We start from the raw sequence: 21,703 nt of genomic DNA on the forward strand, positions 1-21,703 counted from the left end.
AGGGGGCGGCAAAATTTCACAATAAATAATAATAATATCTTGTAAGAATTTGAACCATTTTATTTCATATTTTCGTCCACCTACGACTCGGACCGATTGAAATGAGCACGGAATAGTGTTACCATCCATCCGGATAGTCCGTGAATCGACTAGCCGTCCGGGGATATCGTGCGCAACCTGTTGACCATTTTTTTTTTTTTTTTGTACGATTTATTCGTATATATACAGTATATACAGTGGCGGCCTTAGGGGTGGCGAGCATGGCAATCGCCCGGGGCCTCGCTTTTGGAGGGGCCTCGCGCAACAACCAAGTAGAAAAAAGTTGATATTTAAAACTTTTTATTTTATCCTTGGCTATTAGTTATAACAATAAAATAAATTTAATTTATAGTACAGTATATATTAATATTAATAAGTGCCTACTATTTCAATTCACATACTTTGCACAAAGGACAAGGGCCTCGCAAAGATCTGCCGCCCAGGGCCTCGCAAAGATCTGCCGCCCAGAGCCTCGCAATGGATAAGGCCGCCGCTGTATATATATATACACCTCTAATATCCAATAGAGCTGGGTCACTTACGTTACTCCTATCCAAGTCTCCCTAATCTCTAACTGTAACTGATTTAGAACCAGCATGCACTGCACATTATTCTTCGCATTGCAAAATGACATACGCATGCTTCAGGAACTTCTGTACGAACAAACCTCACCTGCCGTCCGGGTCAGCGATTTTAAAAAGGTGACAACGCTAGCACGGAATTTTTCATTACTCATTCTGTGACGAAACTGAATTTTAGCCTTTTAAATTGAGATACCTAAATAAGGGGAGGAGAAATTTTCCTCCGCCCCGGGCGGCTGACACCCACGCTACGCCACTGATTCGAGCGTCTCTAATTGCAATTATATGGTACATTCCAAAATGGCGCCTCAAATTTAAAAATCTAGCAATGTGTTGCATAACTTTCCCGACAATCGTAGGAAATCGAATTTTAATTTAAATTACGTCAATAAATAATAAAAATCCAGCAACTGATTTTTATTATTTATTGACGTAATTTGCGAGCCTATACGATTAAAGTAATAAATATGATACTACTATAGGCTATTTTAATTAACTTCCTTTTTAATATTTAAATACTATATAACTCCTAAAATAGACAGTTAAGAAATATTTGTACGATCCAAAGATAAAATGAAGCCTATAAGTAAAGATTATAGTTATAATCATCAATATATATTATAAAGTTAAGTGTACAATATGCCTGCCGCTAAAACTCAAAAACGAGTCCCGATACGATCAAGGGAGTTATGTGGTGTGTAGCCCTCTATCCCCCATCCATGAAGAAGGTTCCCGTTTTTACCTGAAGGGCGTGCTGTTGAAGATATAAGGGCTGGAAGTTTCGCCGTCTAGAAATTTCTAGAACAGTCCAGAACATTCGAGAGTATTCGAGAGCATTCCACAACATTCCAGAATGTTCCAGGATGTTGAACGGTTAGGAGTTGAAAGTTGAAACTTGGTACACGGTTAGGGTACGTCACGAGAACGCACACTAAGAAGGGATTTTTCGAAATTCCTCCCTACTGGGTAGAGGGACAGGATTAAGGCTTAACACTTCCATCAACAATGGAAGTGTTAAGTAACAATGGACGTTTTAAGTAACAATGGAAGTGTCAACAATGGACGTGTCAATAATGGAAGTGTTACGTAACAATGCAGGTTTTTTTTCGTTTTTGCGAGAAATCGAACATATTTTTAGACCCATCTAAAAATTTTCTAATTAGTCTGGAAACAGGGGGACCCAATTCTTGCATTCTGTGAAAACGGGTAAGGTTGACTATAACGTAATAATCTTAATCTTCGCTATCGTAACGATAGCGAAGATTAAGATTATTTTTGACCGAGCAACGCCGGGCTTATCTGCTAGTAATTTATAAATAACGATAATAATAAATGATATAAATGATGATCGTGGGTTCGCGTCTCGCCAGGACGGGCTGGCCACTGGAGTTCTCCGGGTCTGTAACGCCTAAATAAGGGCTACTTACCCTTAAAAAGACCTCCCGGAAGGCATTATTCCTCGCGTAACGACCATCATAAACACATACAACTACTATTACATGACAGTTGCGTCACTCTTTACCACGAGACGATATAACCTAGAAGCTCGTGCCAAACTAGCCGATACAATACAAGACAAGAAACAACTATAAGCAAAAATCATATTTGTTTTCATAGATATGAAAAGCTTTAGTTAGAGCAATAATTTCATTCTTTTTACAAAGTTTGGAAATTCTCACCTCGTATACCATGGACTGTACAATTTCAGGAAATATCATATAAACAGTAATTCCTGCTACGAAAAATACAATCCCGAAACATCCCAATAGACAGGTTCTTCGTTCTTTTTTATTTGGCTCGGACATATTTGATAAAATTTCTACTCAGAATTACCAGAAAGGAGATGTCAAAAGATGCAATAAAATTTTAATAATGCCGAATCGATCTCATTTAATGTATTAAATATTGATTCCCTTATCGATTCTTTGTTATTGGGATTACATAATGTTACTATAGAAACATGTTTAGATTTAAATCAAAGTTGTTGGTTTTCTGAAGATTTCTACTCAATGTAATTATTTTGCTACAATTCCAATTATGACAATTTTCGTTGAAACATTAGAGATTTTTAGATAATTTCATGTAAACATCATATTTCATCGCATGAATTATCGTACATGTAACTGAAGGGAGAGTTTGCCAAAAGTATGTCATTGTATACAACAGATCAAAAGTGGCTCAAAAATTGTAATCCAATGACATCCAACACAAAAAAAAAGATAATATTTTTTTAATTTGGTTATTATATGATACTTAAAATACTGTTTAATTAAAAAAACAAAAAGAAAAAGGAAATTAAACCTTGATCTGGGTTCTATAAAATATGTTATTCATATAAAATATCATCAATTGATCAAACTTTATAAATAACTAGCAGACCCCGCCACGCGTAGTTGTGGCTCAAAATGTATCTATTATAAATGTATAACACTTCCCCGTGGGGGGGAATTTTTCGAAAAATTTCTTCTTAGTGTACATTCTCTTGACATACCCCATTAAAACGCAATCAAAAACGCAAAAACCCGCATCTATAATAATATAATAGAAGCCAAGTTCTTCACGGTTAGCCTTAATTCTGTCCCTCTCCCCCGCGGGGGAATATCGAAAAACCCCTTTTTAGTGTACATTCTGTTGTCGTACCCTATTAAAACGCAATCAAAAACGCAAAAACCCGCATCTAAAATAGTATAAATAGAAGCAGAGTTCTTTACAGTAAGCCTTAATCCTAACTATCTCCCTTCAGTGAGGGTAATTTCGACAGGTATATTATATAAAAACACGTGCGTATTCGAATGCAGCGTTGTGTCGAAATTTCAAAGGAATCGGTAGGAACAAACGAACATTACATTTTTATTTATATAAATAGATAGATGATGATCTGCTTTAGTTCATTTTCACAGAAAAGCGTAATGCCTCACAGAAAAGCAAACTTAGTGCGTCGTACTCGTAGCGCCATCTGCTGGGCATAAAAGCCTTAACCTAGATTATATATTTTAATTTATATGAATGTTTAACGGAATAATATACAGCCTATGTCCACCCTGAGATTCCATTCTAAATATTGGTGAAAGAATTTTTGAAATTGGATGAGTAGTTTCGGAGATTATCTGCTGCAAACAAACTTACATACATACAAACGTTACCTCTTTATAATATTAGCATAGATTATTTGATTCACAAATTCATCGAAACTTTTCATAAGTTCCTTATATTAGAATCAAACATTTTAGATCAATGGCGCCTAATTCTTTTCGATTGGTGGGCCGAATTGGGTATAAGTCGTAGGAAAGCGAGTCATAAATATATATTACGTATATACATCAAAAGCAGACCTATTTCTATCATTTATACGAGATATGTCAAATATTAATGCGTGCAGCGGGCTAAACTTGGTCCGGGAGTCATAATTTGGGCACCATGTTTTACATAATAATTTAATTTAAATTCAGTTTTAAGACAAAGTTTTTAATAAGATAATCTTATTAAAAATCTTTATATATAAATATTTAACCCATTCTTTATTTTCTTTAAAAACTATTCATAAAAATTTAACTCGCATTCGAACCCGGATCCCCCAGTCATTGGCTTACTTATTTTAAAGCAAGAAAAGTGTAAATAACACATAGCAAAAGCACGTGTTTGTGTCGTCACTTGATAGGTTTGTTTTATGTCAATATAATAGTTCTATTTGACATTTTTAGAACGTATCATAAAAATATTATTATTAAATTTTATTAATATAAACATTTAAAATTATTATTTCCATAAAGAAAAATATATATATTCCAATGTATAAAATAAATAAATAAATAAAGGGGGCCAACTCTCTAAGCGGGAAGCGAACATACCGCTAGATGTCGTGTTACCTTACGTTAGATTGAGTTCATAAATTGTCGCAGTTTAAAATGACGTCATCCGCCCTACTTGTGAACTTGCACACCTGGTGGAATTTCTGAATGTGCTGTACGTCCTTCAGTTACGAGTTTATATTGTAAATTTCATCGATAGTAAGTTACTCTATCATCTAATTATATTTACTATAGCTTTTATATATAATATATCAGAGAATAATATAAAAATCGTTTAGTTTTAATACTGTTCTGTATTTAGTAGTGTAGGGAATTGGGCGTAGTGTTAAGCATTGTGACCAAATGTTATAGAAATGATGCCTCATTTAAGGAACTTCTTAGTTAATTCAATGGAAAATTAATATTTAAAATAATTTATCTAGTAAAAAAACTTATAAAATCTTTATTGTATTGATTGAGTACAGCACCTTGTCTTTTAATTAAAAAAAAAGACCCATCTGCTTTTCTAAAGTAATCTTTTATTACACAAAATATCAAATTTATAAGTAATAAAAGGTTATTTTACTTAATTTTTATGGTAAGAAGTTGGTATGTAATTTACTAAATGTTAAATGAAATAAAAAAAACTTGAAAGTTTTTAATAAATGCCCCAAAATAATTTTGACAATTATTTCTTACAGAAACTTTGCTAAATTACTCAGTATTGTAACTTATTTCCGTTGGGTTAATGGACACGGATACTTAATTTTATCTCCGCCGGCAATTATTGTATGTTTAGTGGGATACGACGGTTGCCGGGATACCGGGGATGTTGTCACTGTATATAAGCAAAAGGATCCGTAGATCCAGGTGCGATCTTTGGTAAAATATTCCATTTCAAAAGTTTATCTTTTGTCATTTTCATTTAGGTTAGATAAATTCAAAAATCACATTATTACCTTTTGGTTTCATTTCTTATATAGGAATGCCTACAACACTGTCATTGTTGATCATTTATGAGACAAAAAAAATCCTTCTAAATATAAATAGAATTGCGTTTTCTTATATATTAAGTTAATTAACCGATGTTTTATTGTCTGGACCATATTTTATCAGAGACAAAAATTTCTGAGTGTTATCTTCTTTATTCACTATGCATTTTGGTTGCAATATTTTGTGTATCTTGCACCCCTCATCGGGTGTTACATTTCTATAAATTGGTAGAAATCTGATTATTACATTGAAATAATTTTTTAGAAAAATTGACATTCAAAAGAATATATAAAAAACCACACCATTGATAAAATATATATCTATTACTTATGTGCAGAAATACTTTTGTTCTAGATTCCTGTTCACTCCATTACTAAAGTTTATTTTACTATATATATCGGTAAACTGGCTGATAACTCCTAAGTGGCATTAAAGAATTTTTGCGCGGTGTTTTGTCAAAATATTTCAAATTATTATATATAATTATCAGATAAATTAAACAAATGTAAACATTGATTATATTATCAAAGATATAATTCATTGTTTGTATTTTAATAGGTATAAATCTGAAATTTGGATAACTTGACATGTCAAGTTAATTATATATAATCATTAATAATCAGTTTACAAATCATCTAAATGTATAAGAGTATAATTCAAATTTCTTGACAAATTTATAACAAAAGCACCACATACTAGTCAATAAAAAATAAATATTTTGAAAACCCCTTTGAATGTTCTTTACGTTGCTCTACTTTCGTACATTTCGGGAACCAATTAGGTACAAAAGTAGAGGACCGCTTATATCTCTTAAGTTGAAAATAGACACGCAGACCTTTTTTTGTGAATCCTTAATCGTTTCATTGTTCTTATGACTTTCTGAACCAATCTTTTTCAAAAATAATAAACAACTTATATAGAGGTGTTCTCAAACAATGCAGATGTTGAGAACTGCCTAACTCAGAATATTTTATCATGATCAAATAGATCAGAACTGTGATGTGATTTTCTTACATAAAATTTACATTCTTAAAACTTTTGTTTACAAATTTGTTACTATGACAACAAAATATTTTTTTTTAATCTGTTCTGTTTGATTTTTCTGAGGTTAGATGTCAGTTTTTCCATTTATTTTCTCTTGATGAATTGTCAAGATCCAAAATTTATTGGTTATTACATAAGCTCTGATTTAAAATTTACAAATAACTAAACTTTGTCAAAATTCAGTTTAAGTGTAATGAATTTTATGATATTTGAAATCTCTTCCTAATCTATTTTATTCACTACTTTTAGTACGAGTAAATAAAATTATAACTTAATAATAAAATGTTCATAAGTGAGGATAAAAATAATTATTTTCTTTCAACTCCAGAGAGCCCAGCACAACTTAAAAAATTATTCTGCCAGAAAAGAAAGTCTACTCGGAACCTGTTCAGCCCCCAATATTATTTTAACTATTTATTTGAGGTTTAATTATATTATACATTGTAACACTTTTTTTTTTTTCTTTTATTCAATTTTTGTCTTAGACATTCATCGTTCAAAAGTTAGCCAAGATTCGACATTTGTTATTGTCATAACTATTGGCCAATCGACATGAACTTCCCACAATTCTCTTTAAACAAGATGGATGAACAGCTAATCTCACAAGTTGCTCTGACATGTTCAGAAAAAACTGTTAGAGATGATAAAAAAAAGGGCCTCTAAAAAATCTTAATGAGTCCGGTCTAAAAGTGCAGAAATCCATGGAATAATACTTAGTCTAATGTAAATTGTGCATGAACTAACATTTGACTGATGAACAATGCAAATGTAGGTGAAAACTAGTGAAAAATGTGAATATTTTTGGAGAGACAAAAGACACGCCATTATTATCATTTAGTATCTGTGGTCATTTTCGTTGGAAGTGTGAATGCAGTCTAATTTGCATTGTTGTGAAATGTAAATTATTCTATATGAAAAATGTTTTGCATTGATAATAATAACAATTTTTATGATAATATCTCAATATAGAATATTTCATGTATTATAAACTATTTTTTTCTCTCGTTTATTAAGATTTATTATCTGTTATTTTTCAGATAAAACAGAACTAGTTATGGCAGAAATTCAGAAAGTGATTGAATCGCAGCTTCTCCAAGCTGCAAAAATCGTTGAAGATAAATTAGATGAGGAAATAGGGAAAATGGAGAGAATGGACGAAGACGATCTCGAAGCTCTACGAAGACGGCGGTTAGAAGAGTTAAAAAAACAAGAGAAACTGAAAAGAGAGTGGCTGTCAAAAGGTCACGGCGAATATGATGAGATTACAGAAGAAAAAGAGTTCTTTGACATTTGCAAGAAAAGCGAAAACGTCGTCTGCCATTTTTATAAACCGAGCACATTCCGCTGTCAAATTGTAGATAAACATCTTTCAATCTTGGCAAAGAAGCATATAGAAGCTAAATTTTGCAAATTGAATGTAGAACGTGCACCATTTTTGACAGATCGCTTAAAGATAAAAATACTTCCAACCATCACATTATGCAAAAATGGCAAAGTAAAAGATTACATAGTGGGATTTGATGATTTAGGAGGTATCGATGATTTCTCAACTGATACAATGGCATGGAGAATAGCACAGGCCGGTATCATTCAATATCACGACAGTGCACCACCGCAATCTAGTGTTAGAAGTCAGTCAAAAATTATTCGTGGTAAACAAAATACTAATGACAGTGATGATGATGACTAATGCTATTTGTTTCAGAACAAATTGCAATTTTGAAAATAAGTAATATCCAAATATAAGGAAGAAAATTTTTTTACCTAAAATTTTGTTGTGTATTTTAAACATTACTTGATTGTGTTTTTGTACATGTTTCTAATTATCAAATTTATTAATTTGTTAACAATATCCATTCTCAAAAAGTGCATTGAACAGAATGATTTTGAGTCTCTTCCATTTGAACAGTTTCAAAAGAATGTAATGGGAGAGTGCCATATTAAATGTCTGTAAAAATGTTAGTGTTACTATATTTTCATCATAATGTTAAAATGATTATAATTATATTATTACTACTACTTTATAAAGTATTAGTATTATGTAAAATATTCCAACTATTCTGTATATTTAACATATGTCACAATATCAAAATATTTCTAAAAAGACACTGAAATTTAAATTATTTCTAAACCACACAATATCAAAATATTGAAGTAAACTGAAATAGTAAAATTTTCAGAAAAATTAATGAGAATTGATTAGGAAAAATGGAGATGAATTTATTTAATAGGAGAGTTTGAAGTACAATTTAAAAAAGATTGGAATTTTTCATTAAATGCTAAGTCAACATTTTAGTTCGAAAATCTCGGCATACGTAACAAAATTTTTATTTCTAATTAAATAGGCACCCATATTATATACATTTCAAAGTGAATTATTCATTATTTTCCTTTTACTTTTTCATAGTCATACACAGTGCGGCAATTATATTCCGGGACTGGATCTATAAAAATGAAACAAAACAATTTTATTCAAATCTTTTTATTAAATTATTCAAAATACTCTCCTCCTGCTTCAATACACTTTTTACAGCGATTCAATAGTGATTCAAATGTCTGCTCAAACTCAATTTTCGGTATTGCCTCTAATATGCGCGTAGACTCTCTTTGGATGGTTTCAATATCATTAAAAATGCGTCCTTTCAACTTCATTTTCATTTTTGGAAATAAAGAGAAGTCACATGGTGCTAAATCGGGGGAATACGGCAAATGATTCAACACACAGACTTGATTTTGTGCCAAAAATTGACGAACAATCAATGATGTGTGACTCGGTACATTATCGTGTAACAAACACCAGTCATCAGAATTGCGATATTCTGGTCGAATTTGACGAATTCTTCCCATTAATCGTTGTAAAACTCCCAAATAGAAAGCAGCAGTAAAACTGTTTGACCCTGTGGGACGAACTCACAGTGGATGACGCCTTTGCCATCGAAGAAAACAATGAACATCGTCTTGATTTTTGATGGAACTTTTCGCGTTTTCTTGGCTTGAGGTGATGATAAACACTCACTTCCATACACTTTCTGCATCATTTTGAACGTTTCTGTGGCACTTGTGCCAAGTGCCACAGAAATTGTTTAGAACCATTATTGTTTGCCGACATGTAACAAAATAAACTGATAAACAAAATATCAAAAACAATGATAAATGTCAACCGATTTAAATAAAAGTTTTAGGTTAGTAGCGACATCTGTTCAAACTTCATATGACATAAAATTTAAACATATGTCGCTACTGGTTGCTGAGATATAGCTTCAGTCCCGGAATTTAATTGCCGCACTGTGTATGAACAGGAATAATTCTTGTTTTCTTTGTTGACAAGACTATGTCTTGTTTATAAAATTGTACTGCCGTTTTATGTTACCAGCATAGAGGTATGAAGGAGTACATGTCGAGAGTTGATATTTGGCACAGAGTATTAGGTGCCCAAATCATTTGCGCATAAAAAAATCCAGACTTGTAGATAGTCGGGACCAAGAACCAAGTCAAAATAAAATACAAAATGGCGACCCTCTTCTACAAACAGGCACCTCACCCCACCAAAGTCAGGTGGGGGAGACCACACCTGACTGACCACACCCGCAGTCATTCTAAGAAGTGAACTCTGACCTTAGAAGAAATTACGTGTTCAGTCCTATGTTAAATAAAATTTTTAATCTAATTTTGTAAATTTGGGAGTGCTTCAAATATGACATTAAAACGGTTTTATGTCATTACAAGTGGGTTTTTTTTTAACTTTACCTAGTATAGTAAAATTGTGGGACCAATAAAAATTTGACATTATATTAGGGTTGTCGTTACATCCAATGATGATATAATCAGGTTAAACTGTATATTGTTTGTGCAAAATAAAAAAATAATTTCTGACAATACAATAGCCATGATTATTTTTTTCAAAAATGGGAAATTTTCGTTATGCATCGAGAAAAATTCAATCTGGACCGACACACAACGGAGAGAAATTTTGAAATTGGATAGGTTAATTTCATCAAAAATGCATCATGGCTGGCAAAGTTTGAATGATTGCACCCAAAAGCAGCAATACCAAAGAAGATTGAAGAATGAGAATGAGACCTGCCTTGAGCATCAGTGATTCTGCTTAGTAGTAAGTCTCTGTGAGACAGTCTTGTCCCAAATACAATTTTGCTGTTTTACTTGTTACCCTACATATTTCTTTAATTATAAGTATCTTTTTACATCATAAATTCACATCTGCAATGCTATAAAAAGTTATTGTTATAGTTTATTCTGATATGAAATTAATCTGAAATGACAACTTTAAATTTAGAAAACCAAACTGGTTTGCATTATTTTCATAATTATTCATTTACATTTGAATAAAGAAAACTCTCTTGGATTTTTTTTATAGCACGAATAATGTGTGTACACATTCATATACAAAAAAACTCTTGCTCAAAAGTGAAATTCCTTTCGATGTGCACCAAAACAATTGCAATTAATAGTCACCAAGATTGTAAAAGAAAATGCAAAGATAGTATACAATGTTATCACACACATATATTTTTGTAATTACAAAAGATTGTCAAGAGTAGAGGAATAAGTTGGGATAGAGGTTGCCATATACAACAAACTGGAGACAAAAGTATGGAATATGTGTAGTTAGAAATGCATTGCACTACCTTTGGCATCAGCTAGTGCTGAATATGTTTTGGTATTGGTGACACTTGTTTGTGGATATTTTTGCCCAGCTCTAATACATAGCAGTGGGTGTAGTAGGTTGTTTCTTGTGGACCAGTTTCTTCAAATGATGCCAAATGTTCTCAATTGGATTGAAATCTGGACTATTGAGGACCAATCTGTGGAACTCTCTTCTAAATCATTGCTTCAATATTCGAGCAAGATGGGCAGCATTGTCATCTTGTAAACAATTCTCATCTCAAAATGATCCTCTGCTATTTTTTAACACAAAGGTCCCCAAGATTCAAGACTTATCTGTAGAAGCCACTTTTACTTTTGAATAAATTATTGAGGAATTCAATATTCTATTCATCTCAAATCTTTTGTTCTATTTTTTTCTTAACATTAGAGAGTTCATCTGCATAACAGTTAAAAATAAAGTGCCTTCTTTAGGATGATTTCTTCCAAAAATCCATCTTTTATTCATTGCTACATTTTCAAGTTGTGTGTGTGTGTATTTTAATGGAATGTCAGTTTATAAATATTCTGGAAAAACTTATAGAAAAGAAATGCAACTCATCTCCAATAAAAAAAAAGCAGTGTACTGTACTTAAATCATGATATATACAGTATATCTAATTATCCTAGATCAGGGATGGTGAATATTTGAGTCCATGTGCCATACAGTAAGCATGCATACCTTTAAAAATGTTTGCATGCTAAAGTTTTAGACTTTGAATAACAATATTTAAAGAAATGAATATGAATATGCTTTAATTAGAATAAATGTAAAGACAGTGATTGAAAAAAAAGGATCAAGTGATAAACTGAAAGAATAATTGAAAAAGACTAATCAAAATTGTATGATATACTAGCTGTTACCCGTGACTTTGCCCGCGGAGGTTTTGCAAGCAAACCATATTTATATTCAGTATTTCAACAACCATAGTAATTGTTATATAACACCTACCTCCGAGAATGATGAGAATTGCTGAGAATCAAACAAACTATTTTCAATTTGACCAATTTTCTGGAACGTTTACAATTGTTCTATAATCGAACCAATACGCAATAACAAATTCAAATTTAAAAAGGTTCGAACATTTGGTTAAAAAATCAAAATATATAAAAATATTTATAACAATGTCTGAAATGTTATTAATTTAATACCACTTAAGTACTTAATGAAGACTAAACGTAACAAAAAATCTCATGTAAAATAGTACAGTAGAAGCCGTTCTTCCAGTTAAGCCTTAATGCTCTCCCTCTCCCCCTGCGGGGGAATTTCGAAAAATCCCTTCTTAGTGAGCGTTTTTATGATGTACCCTAACTGTGTACCAAATTTCACCTTTATGTTCAACAGTTTGCTCTGGGCAATGATGAATCAGTAAGTGAATGAGTCAGTCAGGACAAGCAATTTTATATATACAGATTATCATCTATGCACCAGATGATTTCTGCTGACGTGCCACTGAGCGCACATGCTGTAGGTTCACCACTCGTCGTAGATGATGACGCTTGATTTAACATGAACATCTTCCTCTAAGAAATTTTAAAAAATCTTTTAAATTTGTATGCATACAAAATACGAGCACCTGCTACAATGATGTGTGCTTTCTTAGTATATTTTTAATCAAGGAGCACCAAGTGTGTTTATAAATTAAAAATTACTTCTTTTGATAAATTTTGATAATACAATTTATAAACTTATTAGATATTATTGATTACCATTTGTTGTCATTAATCTGTAATATTTTATGACATGTTTTGTGAATATATTCAATCATTATTATGGGCTAGAACAGTGTTTATCAATGGGGTGATATTGCCCCCATGTGGGCATTTTTCCATATTGAGGGGGCGATTAGTAACAATTTATATTTTGGGGTGAAAAACAATTTTCTGGGCGATATAGTAAAACATTATATTAAGATTAATTAGATATTTTATTCGTTATATCATACAATAATTAAACAAATAACATCATACTAGTCACTAGTCTATTCGATGCAGTACAAATTTGGCGTTAGCCTTGGCCCTGGGCATTGGAATTTTGAAGTGAAGGGGGCGATACTGCGTAATGGTTTTATTGAAGGGGGCGACGATTTGTTAGAGGTTGAGAAATACTGGGCTAGAATCACAAATGTTTTGTTTTTATAAAGGAAAATGGAAACCTTCATATAAAATAAGTTTATATTATTTTATATGAAGGTTTCCATTTTCCTTGCTACAACTAAAGCATTATTTATTGTCATGTGAATTTGAAATTTATATTAATTTGTAAATCTGAAACAGAATTTGGAATAATCCAAAATTGGAAAAATTGAAGAAAATATTATTAAAAAAACATATTTAGATGACTTTTATTCTATTTATTCACAATATAGTTACATATTGAAAAAAAGAAATGATTTTTTGATGTAGTTAACTAAACAATCTTCCAAAAATTTAAAAACTGATGATATTCATCCAAAAATTTAAGAAATCTGTTACAATAACATTATGCACATTATAGTAATAAATTCTTTAGATGACGATGACATAATTTTGGATGTCAAAATAACATTAACTCTTATTTACATTATATTGCTAAATTACAGTATTAAAATATATCTGGAAAACTTGCTTTAATCCGATTCGATAGTTAATGACATGTGGTTGTGTGTCGCTTCTTGCATGGTGGGTTTTGGATATGGAGCAAAAAGATTATCTGTGTTTTTATTTTTAGTCATTGGTTCTGTATGAAGAAATGAGGCAGTCTTCTTTGATGTTTTTGATTGGCATAATCTGAAATAATAATATAAAGATGATAGTTGTTCCTAATATTTAGTCATAAAGAATAGACATTTACTTTCAGTAGATATTAGATTTAGATACTTTAGTATCTAAATCTAATATCTACTAGTATCTAAGTATCTAAATCTAGTATCTAAATCTAATATCTACTCAAAGTGGTAGTCCACACAGTTTCTTGAGGAAAGGGAACAAACAATGCTACATTTAAAAAATATAAATACTTTTATCTTTATCTAAATACAAAGATACTGTTATGTAGGCATACCAAGATGGCCAATACAATAATATGGTACCAACTAGTTTGAGCAGCACTGATCTAAATGACCTTTGGAATATTTCTTAGATCAAGTTTTAATTTTCTTGCAAGACATAGAAATCATTAATTTGTTTTTATTTATTCAAAGTTCAGATCATATATTTTTATAAAGATAGATCAGTTTAAAAATTTAATTTTCACTTACTTGTAATCTATATTTTGACTTGTTGCAGTACATAATCTAAGGCATAAAGGTAATATTTCTGGATGTAATTTTTCTGAATTGCAGGCACTTATTTCACTCTGTTGGAAAAAGATACTTTTTAAATTAATAAGCTCTAGTAAAATTTGCAATATCACCTAGTGATGTAAAAATATTTTTCATTTTATTTTTCCTTTATAAATTACAATACAGGAACTATAGCAACAAGAATTTTTGTAAACAGCAAATAAATGAATAATCGTGATCATTTTTCAATAACAGAATAACACAAAATCAAATAATCTGTATCTTTTGAAATTGAAGTGTAATTTATACATATTGCAAGTTTAAAAGGAATCAAGTGTTTATAACAATTCATTTTTAAAAGTTATTGCATCCATTACAATTAAAAACTATTTGCTGAAATTATATTTATTTAGCAAGAGTTATCCCATTCAAGAAATTAATTATTGATTTTCAGAATAACTAGAATTTTTTGCTTGATCAGATTATGTATTATTGTAGCATTTCTATTGATACTTTACACCAGATCATGATATATTGTATAAAAGAATACAATATATATAGTTTATACTTTATCTCTACAAGTATCCATTGCTTAATGCAGGATTTGATTAATGCACAAAATTAATTCCGGCAATCCCTTTATATATGCAGAAGTTTTAATTAATGTATCTTTACCAGCTGTCTTTACTTAGCATAGTACCGTATTTGATTAATGCAATTTTGATATACAAGGTAGCATCAATTAATCGGATTAATTAACCATGTTAGTCGAGGGATACCTGTAATTTCATAATTTCTCAAAAGATAAAATAGATATATCCTAAGTGAGAAAAAAGTTATTTAAAACAGATTTTTTAAACTAAGGTTATGTTTATTTTACATTAACCAGTTAGCATTTCTTTATAATACATAGATTAAAATGTAATTAATAATAGAAGGAAACTTGAGAATGAAGACATGCACCATGCATATTGTGTACAATGCCACATTGAAAAAGTATCATTGTCAGTTGGAAGCTGATGAGCATCAAGTCAATAGAACATCAAGTTCACACTCAAAGATGTTTTTGCTTTGAACTTTTGAACCATCACTTCATCCTTTCTTCCTAACAAAATGGATATAAATAAGTTGTAATCGTGGAGTGGGAAATTACTTATGGATATTTATCATAACTGGAAAATTAAGTTGTATTGTGTACTTTAATTGACCCTACTGAGGAGGCCAGTGTAGCTGGCAAAATGCATTTGAGGGAAAGTTTACAGTAATAATAAAGTGTTTCTTTTGCTGGAAACTGGTTTGTTTTTTCAACCTTTAATTTTTGATTCTACTTCATTTTTTATTAAATGTTTTAGAGTTAAGAAGTTAATAATCCTCCACAAGTCAGAAAGGAAAGGAAATTTAAATTTTCGTGTACTTGCTTATAGTACAATTAGGTAAAGATTAGTAATAAGTTCTGACTCCATTGTTTTTTAGAATTTTATTTTTTATAAAATATAATTTATTTTTTTTTTAGTTTTTATGTTAAATTCAGATAAAATGTTATGACAAATTACGATATATCTAGAGCAGTAATTATCAACCAGTGAGTACTGAAGCTACTCTAAGTTCTGCATGACAAATTTAATTTTTTTTTCAAATTTTAATTTTTTAAATGTACTAATCATTATGAATTATATTTTAGAAATTTATAGCAGCCAGATTCTGTAGAGAAGGTATTAGAAAAGAGCTCTGCAATCAACCTGTTCGCCATTCCTGTAATATTTAACAGTAAACTGTATTGCAACCTTATCATGATCTAAAAACCTACTAATTTCTTTTCTAGAAATTTATGTGGCCATTTCTAGAAATATCATGAAAGAAGTCATGTTTAACAGTAACTTAGAATAGTTTTTCAGATTATTGAAAACTATGTTTAAAAGTTTATGCTCTAAGAATAACTTAAAACCCCCTTAAAACAAAGATATTACATCTAATTAAACATTGATTAATAAATTATTAACTATTACCTTAATAATTTTTTCTGTAGCTTGTGAAATTTTATCATCATCCTGGAAGAACTGATATTTTGCATTCCAATGCAAATTTTTAGCATTTTCAGAATATATAAGCTGTTCCAAGTATTCTTTTAAACAAAGGAAAATTTCTGTAACGATTATAAATTATAATGAATTTAAACAAACCATGTATAACAATAAGATAAAACATAATGTAAATGTAAATAATATATTAATGTGCTGATTATATATTACATTAAAACAAAAAAAACTGAGAAAAATTAAATATACATGCTATTTAATAGATCCATTATGAAATAATTGATCTATTAACAATCAATAAGTTTTTTTGTGAAGGTATACTACAATATACTTTGTATCCTACATTTAAACAGTTAAATTTGAAATAAACTTTACTTCACAAAGAAAAAATAGTCCAATTAGAAGGCAGGTTAAGTATATTTTAATATCTTAGAAAGAATATAAGTGTAGTTTCTATTCAGAGTTATACACATTTTTATTTAACCATGTGTTCAAGACTGGAATGTATCAATAGAGGAGATGGAGAAGGCACTTGCCTCTGGGTCCATCTGCCTAGATTTTCTTTTTGATTAACATAGTAAATTTTACTGTATAAAATTTTACAGAGGATTATTTTAAGTTGCCACCTTGACATGTAAACATAACTTTTAGCCATTTAAAGTCTTGAACTTACATATATCATATAGCACATTTAGCTACAGGGGACCTTGTTTAATGAATATTTGAGTCTTTGTAGTTATTTGATCAAAAAATTGTGGAATACCACTTAACAATTTTCCTCGCTTATGAGGTTTCCCTATGGATGGTAACTTCCTCTTGCACCACATGACCTTACATGTGTATTGATACATATCAATATACACAAAATGCATTATTGTGCATGCATTTGTCATTTTGGTTTTGGTCCTGGCTGGTTTTTCTGTTTCCTTTTCTGATTTTCTTATCAAAATTATGTCAACAAAGTCTCAATTAAGCATTTTTCATAAGATTTCTTATGAATTTATGATTCCCTCCTTATGTAGATTCACTTAAAGTTGTAACTTTTTTGCCCTAGTTAGCCATATTAAACAAGGATCCCCGAAGATAGCATACGTTCATGCTCAAGCCAAATTTCAGCAACCATCAGTAGTGCTTTACATAGAATACTAGATACAATGATTGACAGTGGCTAGTTGATGCTCCTCAAAACAGGTGCTACACTTATCTTCCTACCTTTGGGGCCATTTACCAAACATATCAGTTTAAAAATCTGTTTTGTCATTACACTCTTTTATATTTGTATTTTACTATTTTTATTTTAAATATTTTTGATTGATTTAATTCTTCTTTGAGAGTTTGTAATTTTTCAGTTTTCAATTCCACAAAAAAACAGAAGAAATATGAATGTTTACAAGATGCTTGAAAAAATATTTTTTCACACATTAAACATGGCAGAATTTAAAGCAAAATCATCTTAATCTACCTCCTTAAAGACACTTTGTTCCATTTGTGTTCCAAAAATGACTACATAAGGGCTTTGTTTCCTGTATGCTGCTGTGAGACAAGCAGAGGCCCAGGGGTTAATCACTCCTGACCACTTACACTGCACAGGCTGGTAAAACCCGATCTCTGAGTCATCAGATGGCTAGGAGGGCAAAAAGTGAGTGGGGAGTACGTCAGTAAGTCAGTAGGCGTCCTTTCAATGACAGGAGACAGGTTTAACAAATAAACAAAGCATTTATTGAATAACTAAATCTAAGTTACAGGAGGCAAAATTATACTAAGGTTACATGCAGTTATAATAGACTATTTATATATAATGGGTGACTATTCTCATCTATGTCGCTTGCCTAACTTTAGGGGGAGAGAGCGATTTTACAAGTTCTAAAATATCCCCTAAATACCTCTCAGAGTAATGGAGAGGTAACAGAGTTGGCGCATCATCTGTATGGAAGAGGTAGTAGTCCTTGGTGTCTTCTGTCCAGTGTCTTCTCCGATGGGATCACAGTCCTTTTTCATAGAGATCAGCTGGCACTAGTACAGAAATAACTTCCATGTGTGGATGCGCACTGAGCTTCCGGGGGTTTGAGCTTTTATTCAGTTGTTGTGGGAAAGGAGTCACATGATTGTCAATTGTTGACAATAACGGTGCATTCTTCACACCTATGTGTCAATTTTCCCATCTAATTGTTATAACAAACGGTGACCTCTGATATAATTCTCACCAGGAGCATTTCTTCTATCCGAGTTGTTTACATTTCTTTTTTCTGACAACTGCATTAAACTCTCGGATTTCACACTGGTGTAATGAAAATTTTGACTTACATTACACTGACCAGACAATCATCAGAAAAGAGAGACAAAGCATCATTTTTGTAAAATAATTATAGATATTTGATATCATTCTTATGATTTCCATAGAGGAAAAAGATATTGTCCAGTTAAAATCTTGCAACAAAATTTTGCAGCTTCCCACACAAAAAGTTAACAATGCAGCAGCACTGCCTAATAATACATTAGACATGGAGAAGCTTAATGTGATCACTAAAATTATCACACATAAAGCCTCATTCAAGTAAAAGAGTGTATCAAGGGAAAAAGACACTTCATAGAGCTGAGCCAAGATAAAATAATAGAGGATTCTGCAAAGTATTTCCAAATTCAAAGTGTATAATTCTATACTGGATATTATCATCACCCTGTTAAAAGTCCAATTTACTATCCTAAATGAAACTGTTAAAACTTTCATAGCTATATGTCTTGAAAATTTGATTGAAATCAAGATGATTTAAGCTCCTCAGATAGCAATAGTCTTAGAAACAATTAAAAATGATTTCAACATAATTTGTTTATTCCTATTTCAGAGATTCTTGTATGCAGCTACTAAAGAGCTGATTTCATAACTTTCCATTAACTAGATATCACTGAAATATCAGCCATTTTGGACAGTTTTTGACCAAAGTTTATCAAGGATAATAAAATCCTAAATGCAAAGTGTATACACAATTATAAGAGATCCTTATTCTGTTTTTACACAACTTATTTTCCATGTCCATATGGCTATAGCAAAATGTTTTTCAAGAATATTTTTCTGGTTCCTGTCATACCACAAAATTTTCAAATATACTACATATTACAAAACATCAAATTCATGCTGTACTTACTCTTTTTACTTGTTCTTGATACCTATTGGCAATCATACTATTGACCTCAGAAAATTTAATCAGATACAGTAGAGCGTTGATTATCCGAATGCCAATCAACCGAAACGTTGGTTAACCAAAAGTGTTCCAGTCGGACTGTGTCATGCTGAATCGAATGGTTTTGATACTAGATTAACTTCTAAAGTATCATTTTTTTGTTTTTATATTTTTCAATATATTTATTTTGTTTGTACAAAATAAAGAAATAATTTTTAATGATACAATAGACATGATTATTATTATAAAAATTTTCATTGGGCTTAACATCGACAAAAATTCAACATGAAGTGACACGCAACAGAGAAAAATTTAAACATGGAATATATTAATATACTATTATTGGGATATACTAATATACTATATTAATTAATAATGTAGTTTTTTGTACATAATTACAACCCCAGTCCCCAACTGATTCAGATAATTGACGCTCTACTGTATTTTTAAAAAATAGACCATTCAATATTATTCCCATTACAGTAAAACCTGTGAAAGCCAGAATTGATTGGAAATTCACAAATTTTCCAGCTTAAACAGATTTTACAGGCTTAGGCAGGTTGAAAAACCTTCAAACTGTAGATAATTTTTTTCATTAAATTTCAATCTAGACATAGCATTTGTTATGTTTATTGAAATGAGCAGAAAATAAAGTTACATTTATATGCTAAGCACAAGTTCTAAATAAAACCACTTGGTGTTTCTCTCTAAAAATGTAGACTTTCAGATGACATCATAGATGATTTACTTACTGAAATTCAAGTTCTCTATGCATTTGTCTTAGTCATAATTAATAATTAATGGTGAAATATTTTCTTTATAAAGCATATCAATGCATTGAGAAAGTGGAGCTAACTGCTGTTTTAAAACCAAAACAGACTTAGATCAATGAATGTACAAGCACGAAATATGGCATAAATAGAAAATATCAATATAAGAATATTTTCTGAAATTGTCGAACTTGAACACAAAACTGAGTAGAGTTTCTTCTTTTTAAGCATTGAAAAATTGAAAAAGGACAGATACTCTTTGCTGTCANAACCTTCAAACTGTAGATAATTTTTTTCATTAAATTTCAATCTAGACATAGCATTTGTTATGTTTATTGAAATGAGCAGAAAATAAAGTTACATTTATATGCTAAGCACAAGTTCTAAATAAAACCACTTGGTATTTCTCTCTAAAAATGTAGACTTTCAGATGACATCTTAGATGGTTTACTTGCTGAAATTCAAGTTCTCTATGCAATTGTCTTAGTCATAATTAATGGTGAAATATTTAACATTTATGAAATATCTTCTTTATAAAACATATCAATGCATTGAGAAAGTGGAGCTAACTGCAGTTTTAAAACCAAAATAGACTTAGATAAGGGAACGTACAAGTACAAACACAAAATATGGCATAAATAGAAAATATAACAATATTTTCTGAAATTGTCGAACTTGAACACAAAATTGAGTAGAATTTCTTCTTTTTAAGCATTGAAAAATTGAAAAATGACAGATACTCTTTGCTGTCATATTTAAGACCCAAAAGATATTTGTCTTACAACAATTTTCGATTCAATGTGGAATTTCACTTCATTACTTATTGTTGTCTTGTCAACTGTACTAACTCTAATTCACATATCAGATATGTGTTATCTTCAGAACAATTTATGAATTCATTAATGTCAATTATATTATTTAACTAACCAATTTTCTACAGTCCATCTTATAACAAAGTAAATATTGATAAAGTTGATTCATTCCTATCATTTTTATGTTGCACTTTTCAATCCAATATTTGTTTGAGTTTGTCTTTGACAGGTTGTAACTAATATGAATTAATAACAGAAGTATGTAATATACATCATTCTGAATTAATATTATGCTTATTGTCCCACTATTATAGTGCTCATATAATTGAATAAATACATAATTCCATTCACATTTTATATTAATAGATTCTGTTTTATGCAGGATTTGCCTCAATAATTAATGGTGAAATATTTAACATTTATGAAATATCTTCTTTATAAAACATATCATCTGTATGGAAGAGGTAGTAGTCCTTGGTGTCTTCTGTCCGGTGTCTTCTCTGATGGGATCACAGTCCTTTTTCATAGAGATCAAC

At 30.7% G+C, this 21,703-nt stretch overlaps 2 protein-coding genes across 2 annotated transcripts; one reads left to right on the forward strand and one right to left on the reverse strand.

Moving 5' to 3' along the window:
• Window positions 1-4,475: 4,475 nt before the first annotated feature.
• On the forward strand, window positions 4,476-8,521 carry LOC111624835 (thioredoxin domain-containing protein 9-like). Its single transcript, XM_023367796.1, has 2 exons — window positions 4,476-4,627; window positions 7,483-8,521. The coding sequence occupies exon 2, from the start codon at window positions 7,500-7,502 to the stop codon at window positions 8,133-8,135; it is 636 nt and encodes a 211-aa protein (XP_023223564.1). The 5' UTR covers window positions 4,476-4,627; window positions 7,483-7,499; the 3' UTR covers window positions 8,136-8,521.
• A 4,929-nt stretch (window positions 8,522-13,450) lies between these two features.
• Window positions 13,451-18,404, reverse strand: LOC111624824. The gene is made up of 4 exons (XM_023367777.1): window positions 18,290-18,404; window positions 16,377-16,513; window positions 14,347-14,444; window positions 13,451-13,876 (listed from the first exon to the last, which is right to left on the reverse strand). Exons 1-4 carry the CDS (start codon window positions 18,402-18,404, stop codon window positions 13,717-13,719), a joined length of 510 nt encoding a protein of 169 aa, XP_023223545.1. The 3' UTR covers window positions 13,451-13,716.
• Between the last annotated feature and the right edge of the window lie 3,299 nt (window positions 18,405-21,703).

Source organism: Centruroides sculpturatus, unplaced genomic scaffold, assembly GCF_000671375.1.
Source record: "Centruroides sculpturatus isolate CEXI.00-Female unplaced genomic scaffold, Cexi_2.0 scaffold394, whole genome shotgun sequence".
Lineage (NCBI taxonomy): Eukaryota > Metazoa > Arthropoda > Arachnida > Scorpiones > Buthidae > Centruroides > Centruroides sculpturatus.

Excerpts from the sequence above, each read along its gene's own strand:
- LOC111624835 (XM_023367796.1), top strand. The coding sequence starts at position 7,500 with ATGGCAGAAATTCAGAAAGTGATTGAATCGCAGCTTCTCCAAGCTGCA.
- LOC111624824 (XM_023367777.1), bottom strand. The coding sequence starts at position 18,404 with ATGAAAAAGGACTGTGATCCCATCGGAGAAGACACTGGACAGAAGACA. Across the intron at positions 16,514-18,289 it reads CCTCTCCATTACTCTGAGAG|AAATTTTCCTTTGTTTAAAA; the intron begins GTATTTAGGGGA and ends TAATCGTTACAG. Across the intron at positions 13,877-14,346 it reads AGTCAAAATATAGATTACAA|ATTATGCCAATCAAAAACAT; the intron begins GTAAGTGAAAAT and ends TTATTATTTCAG.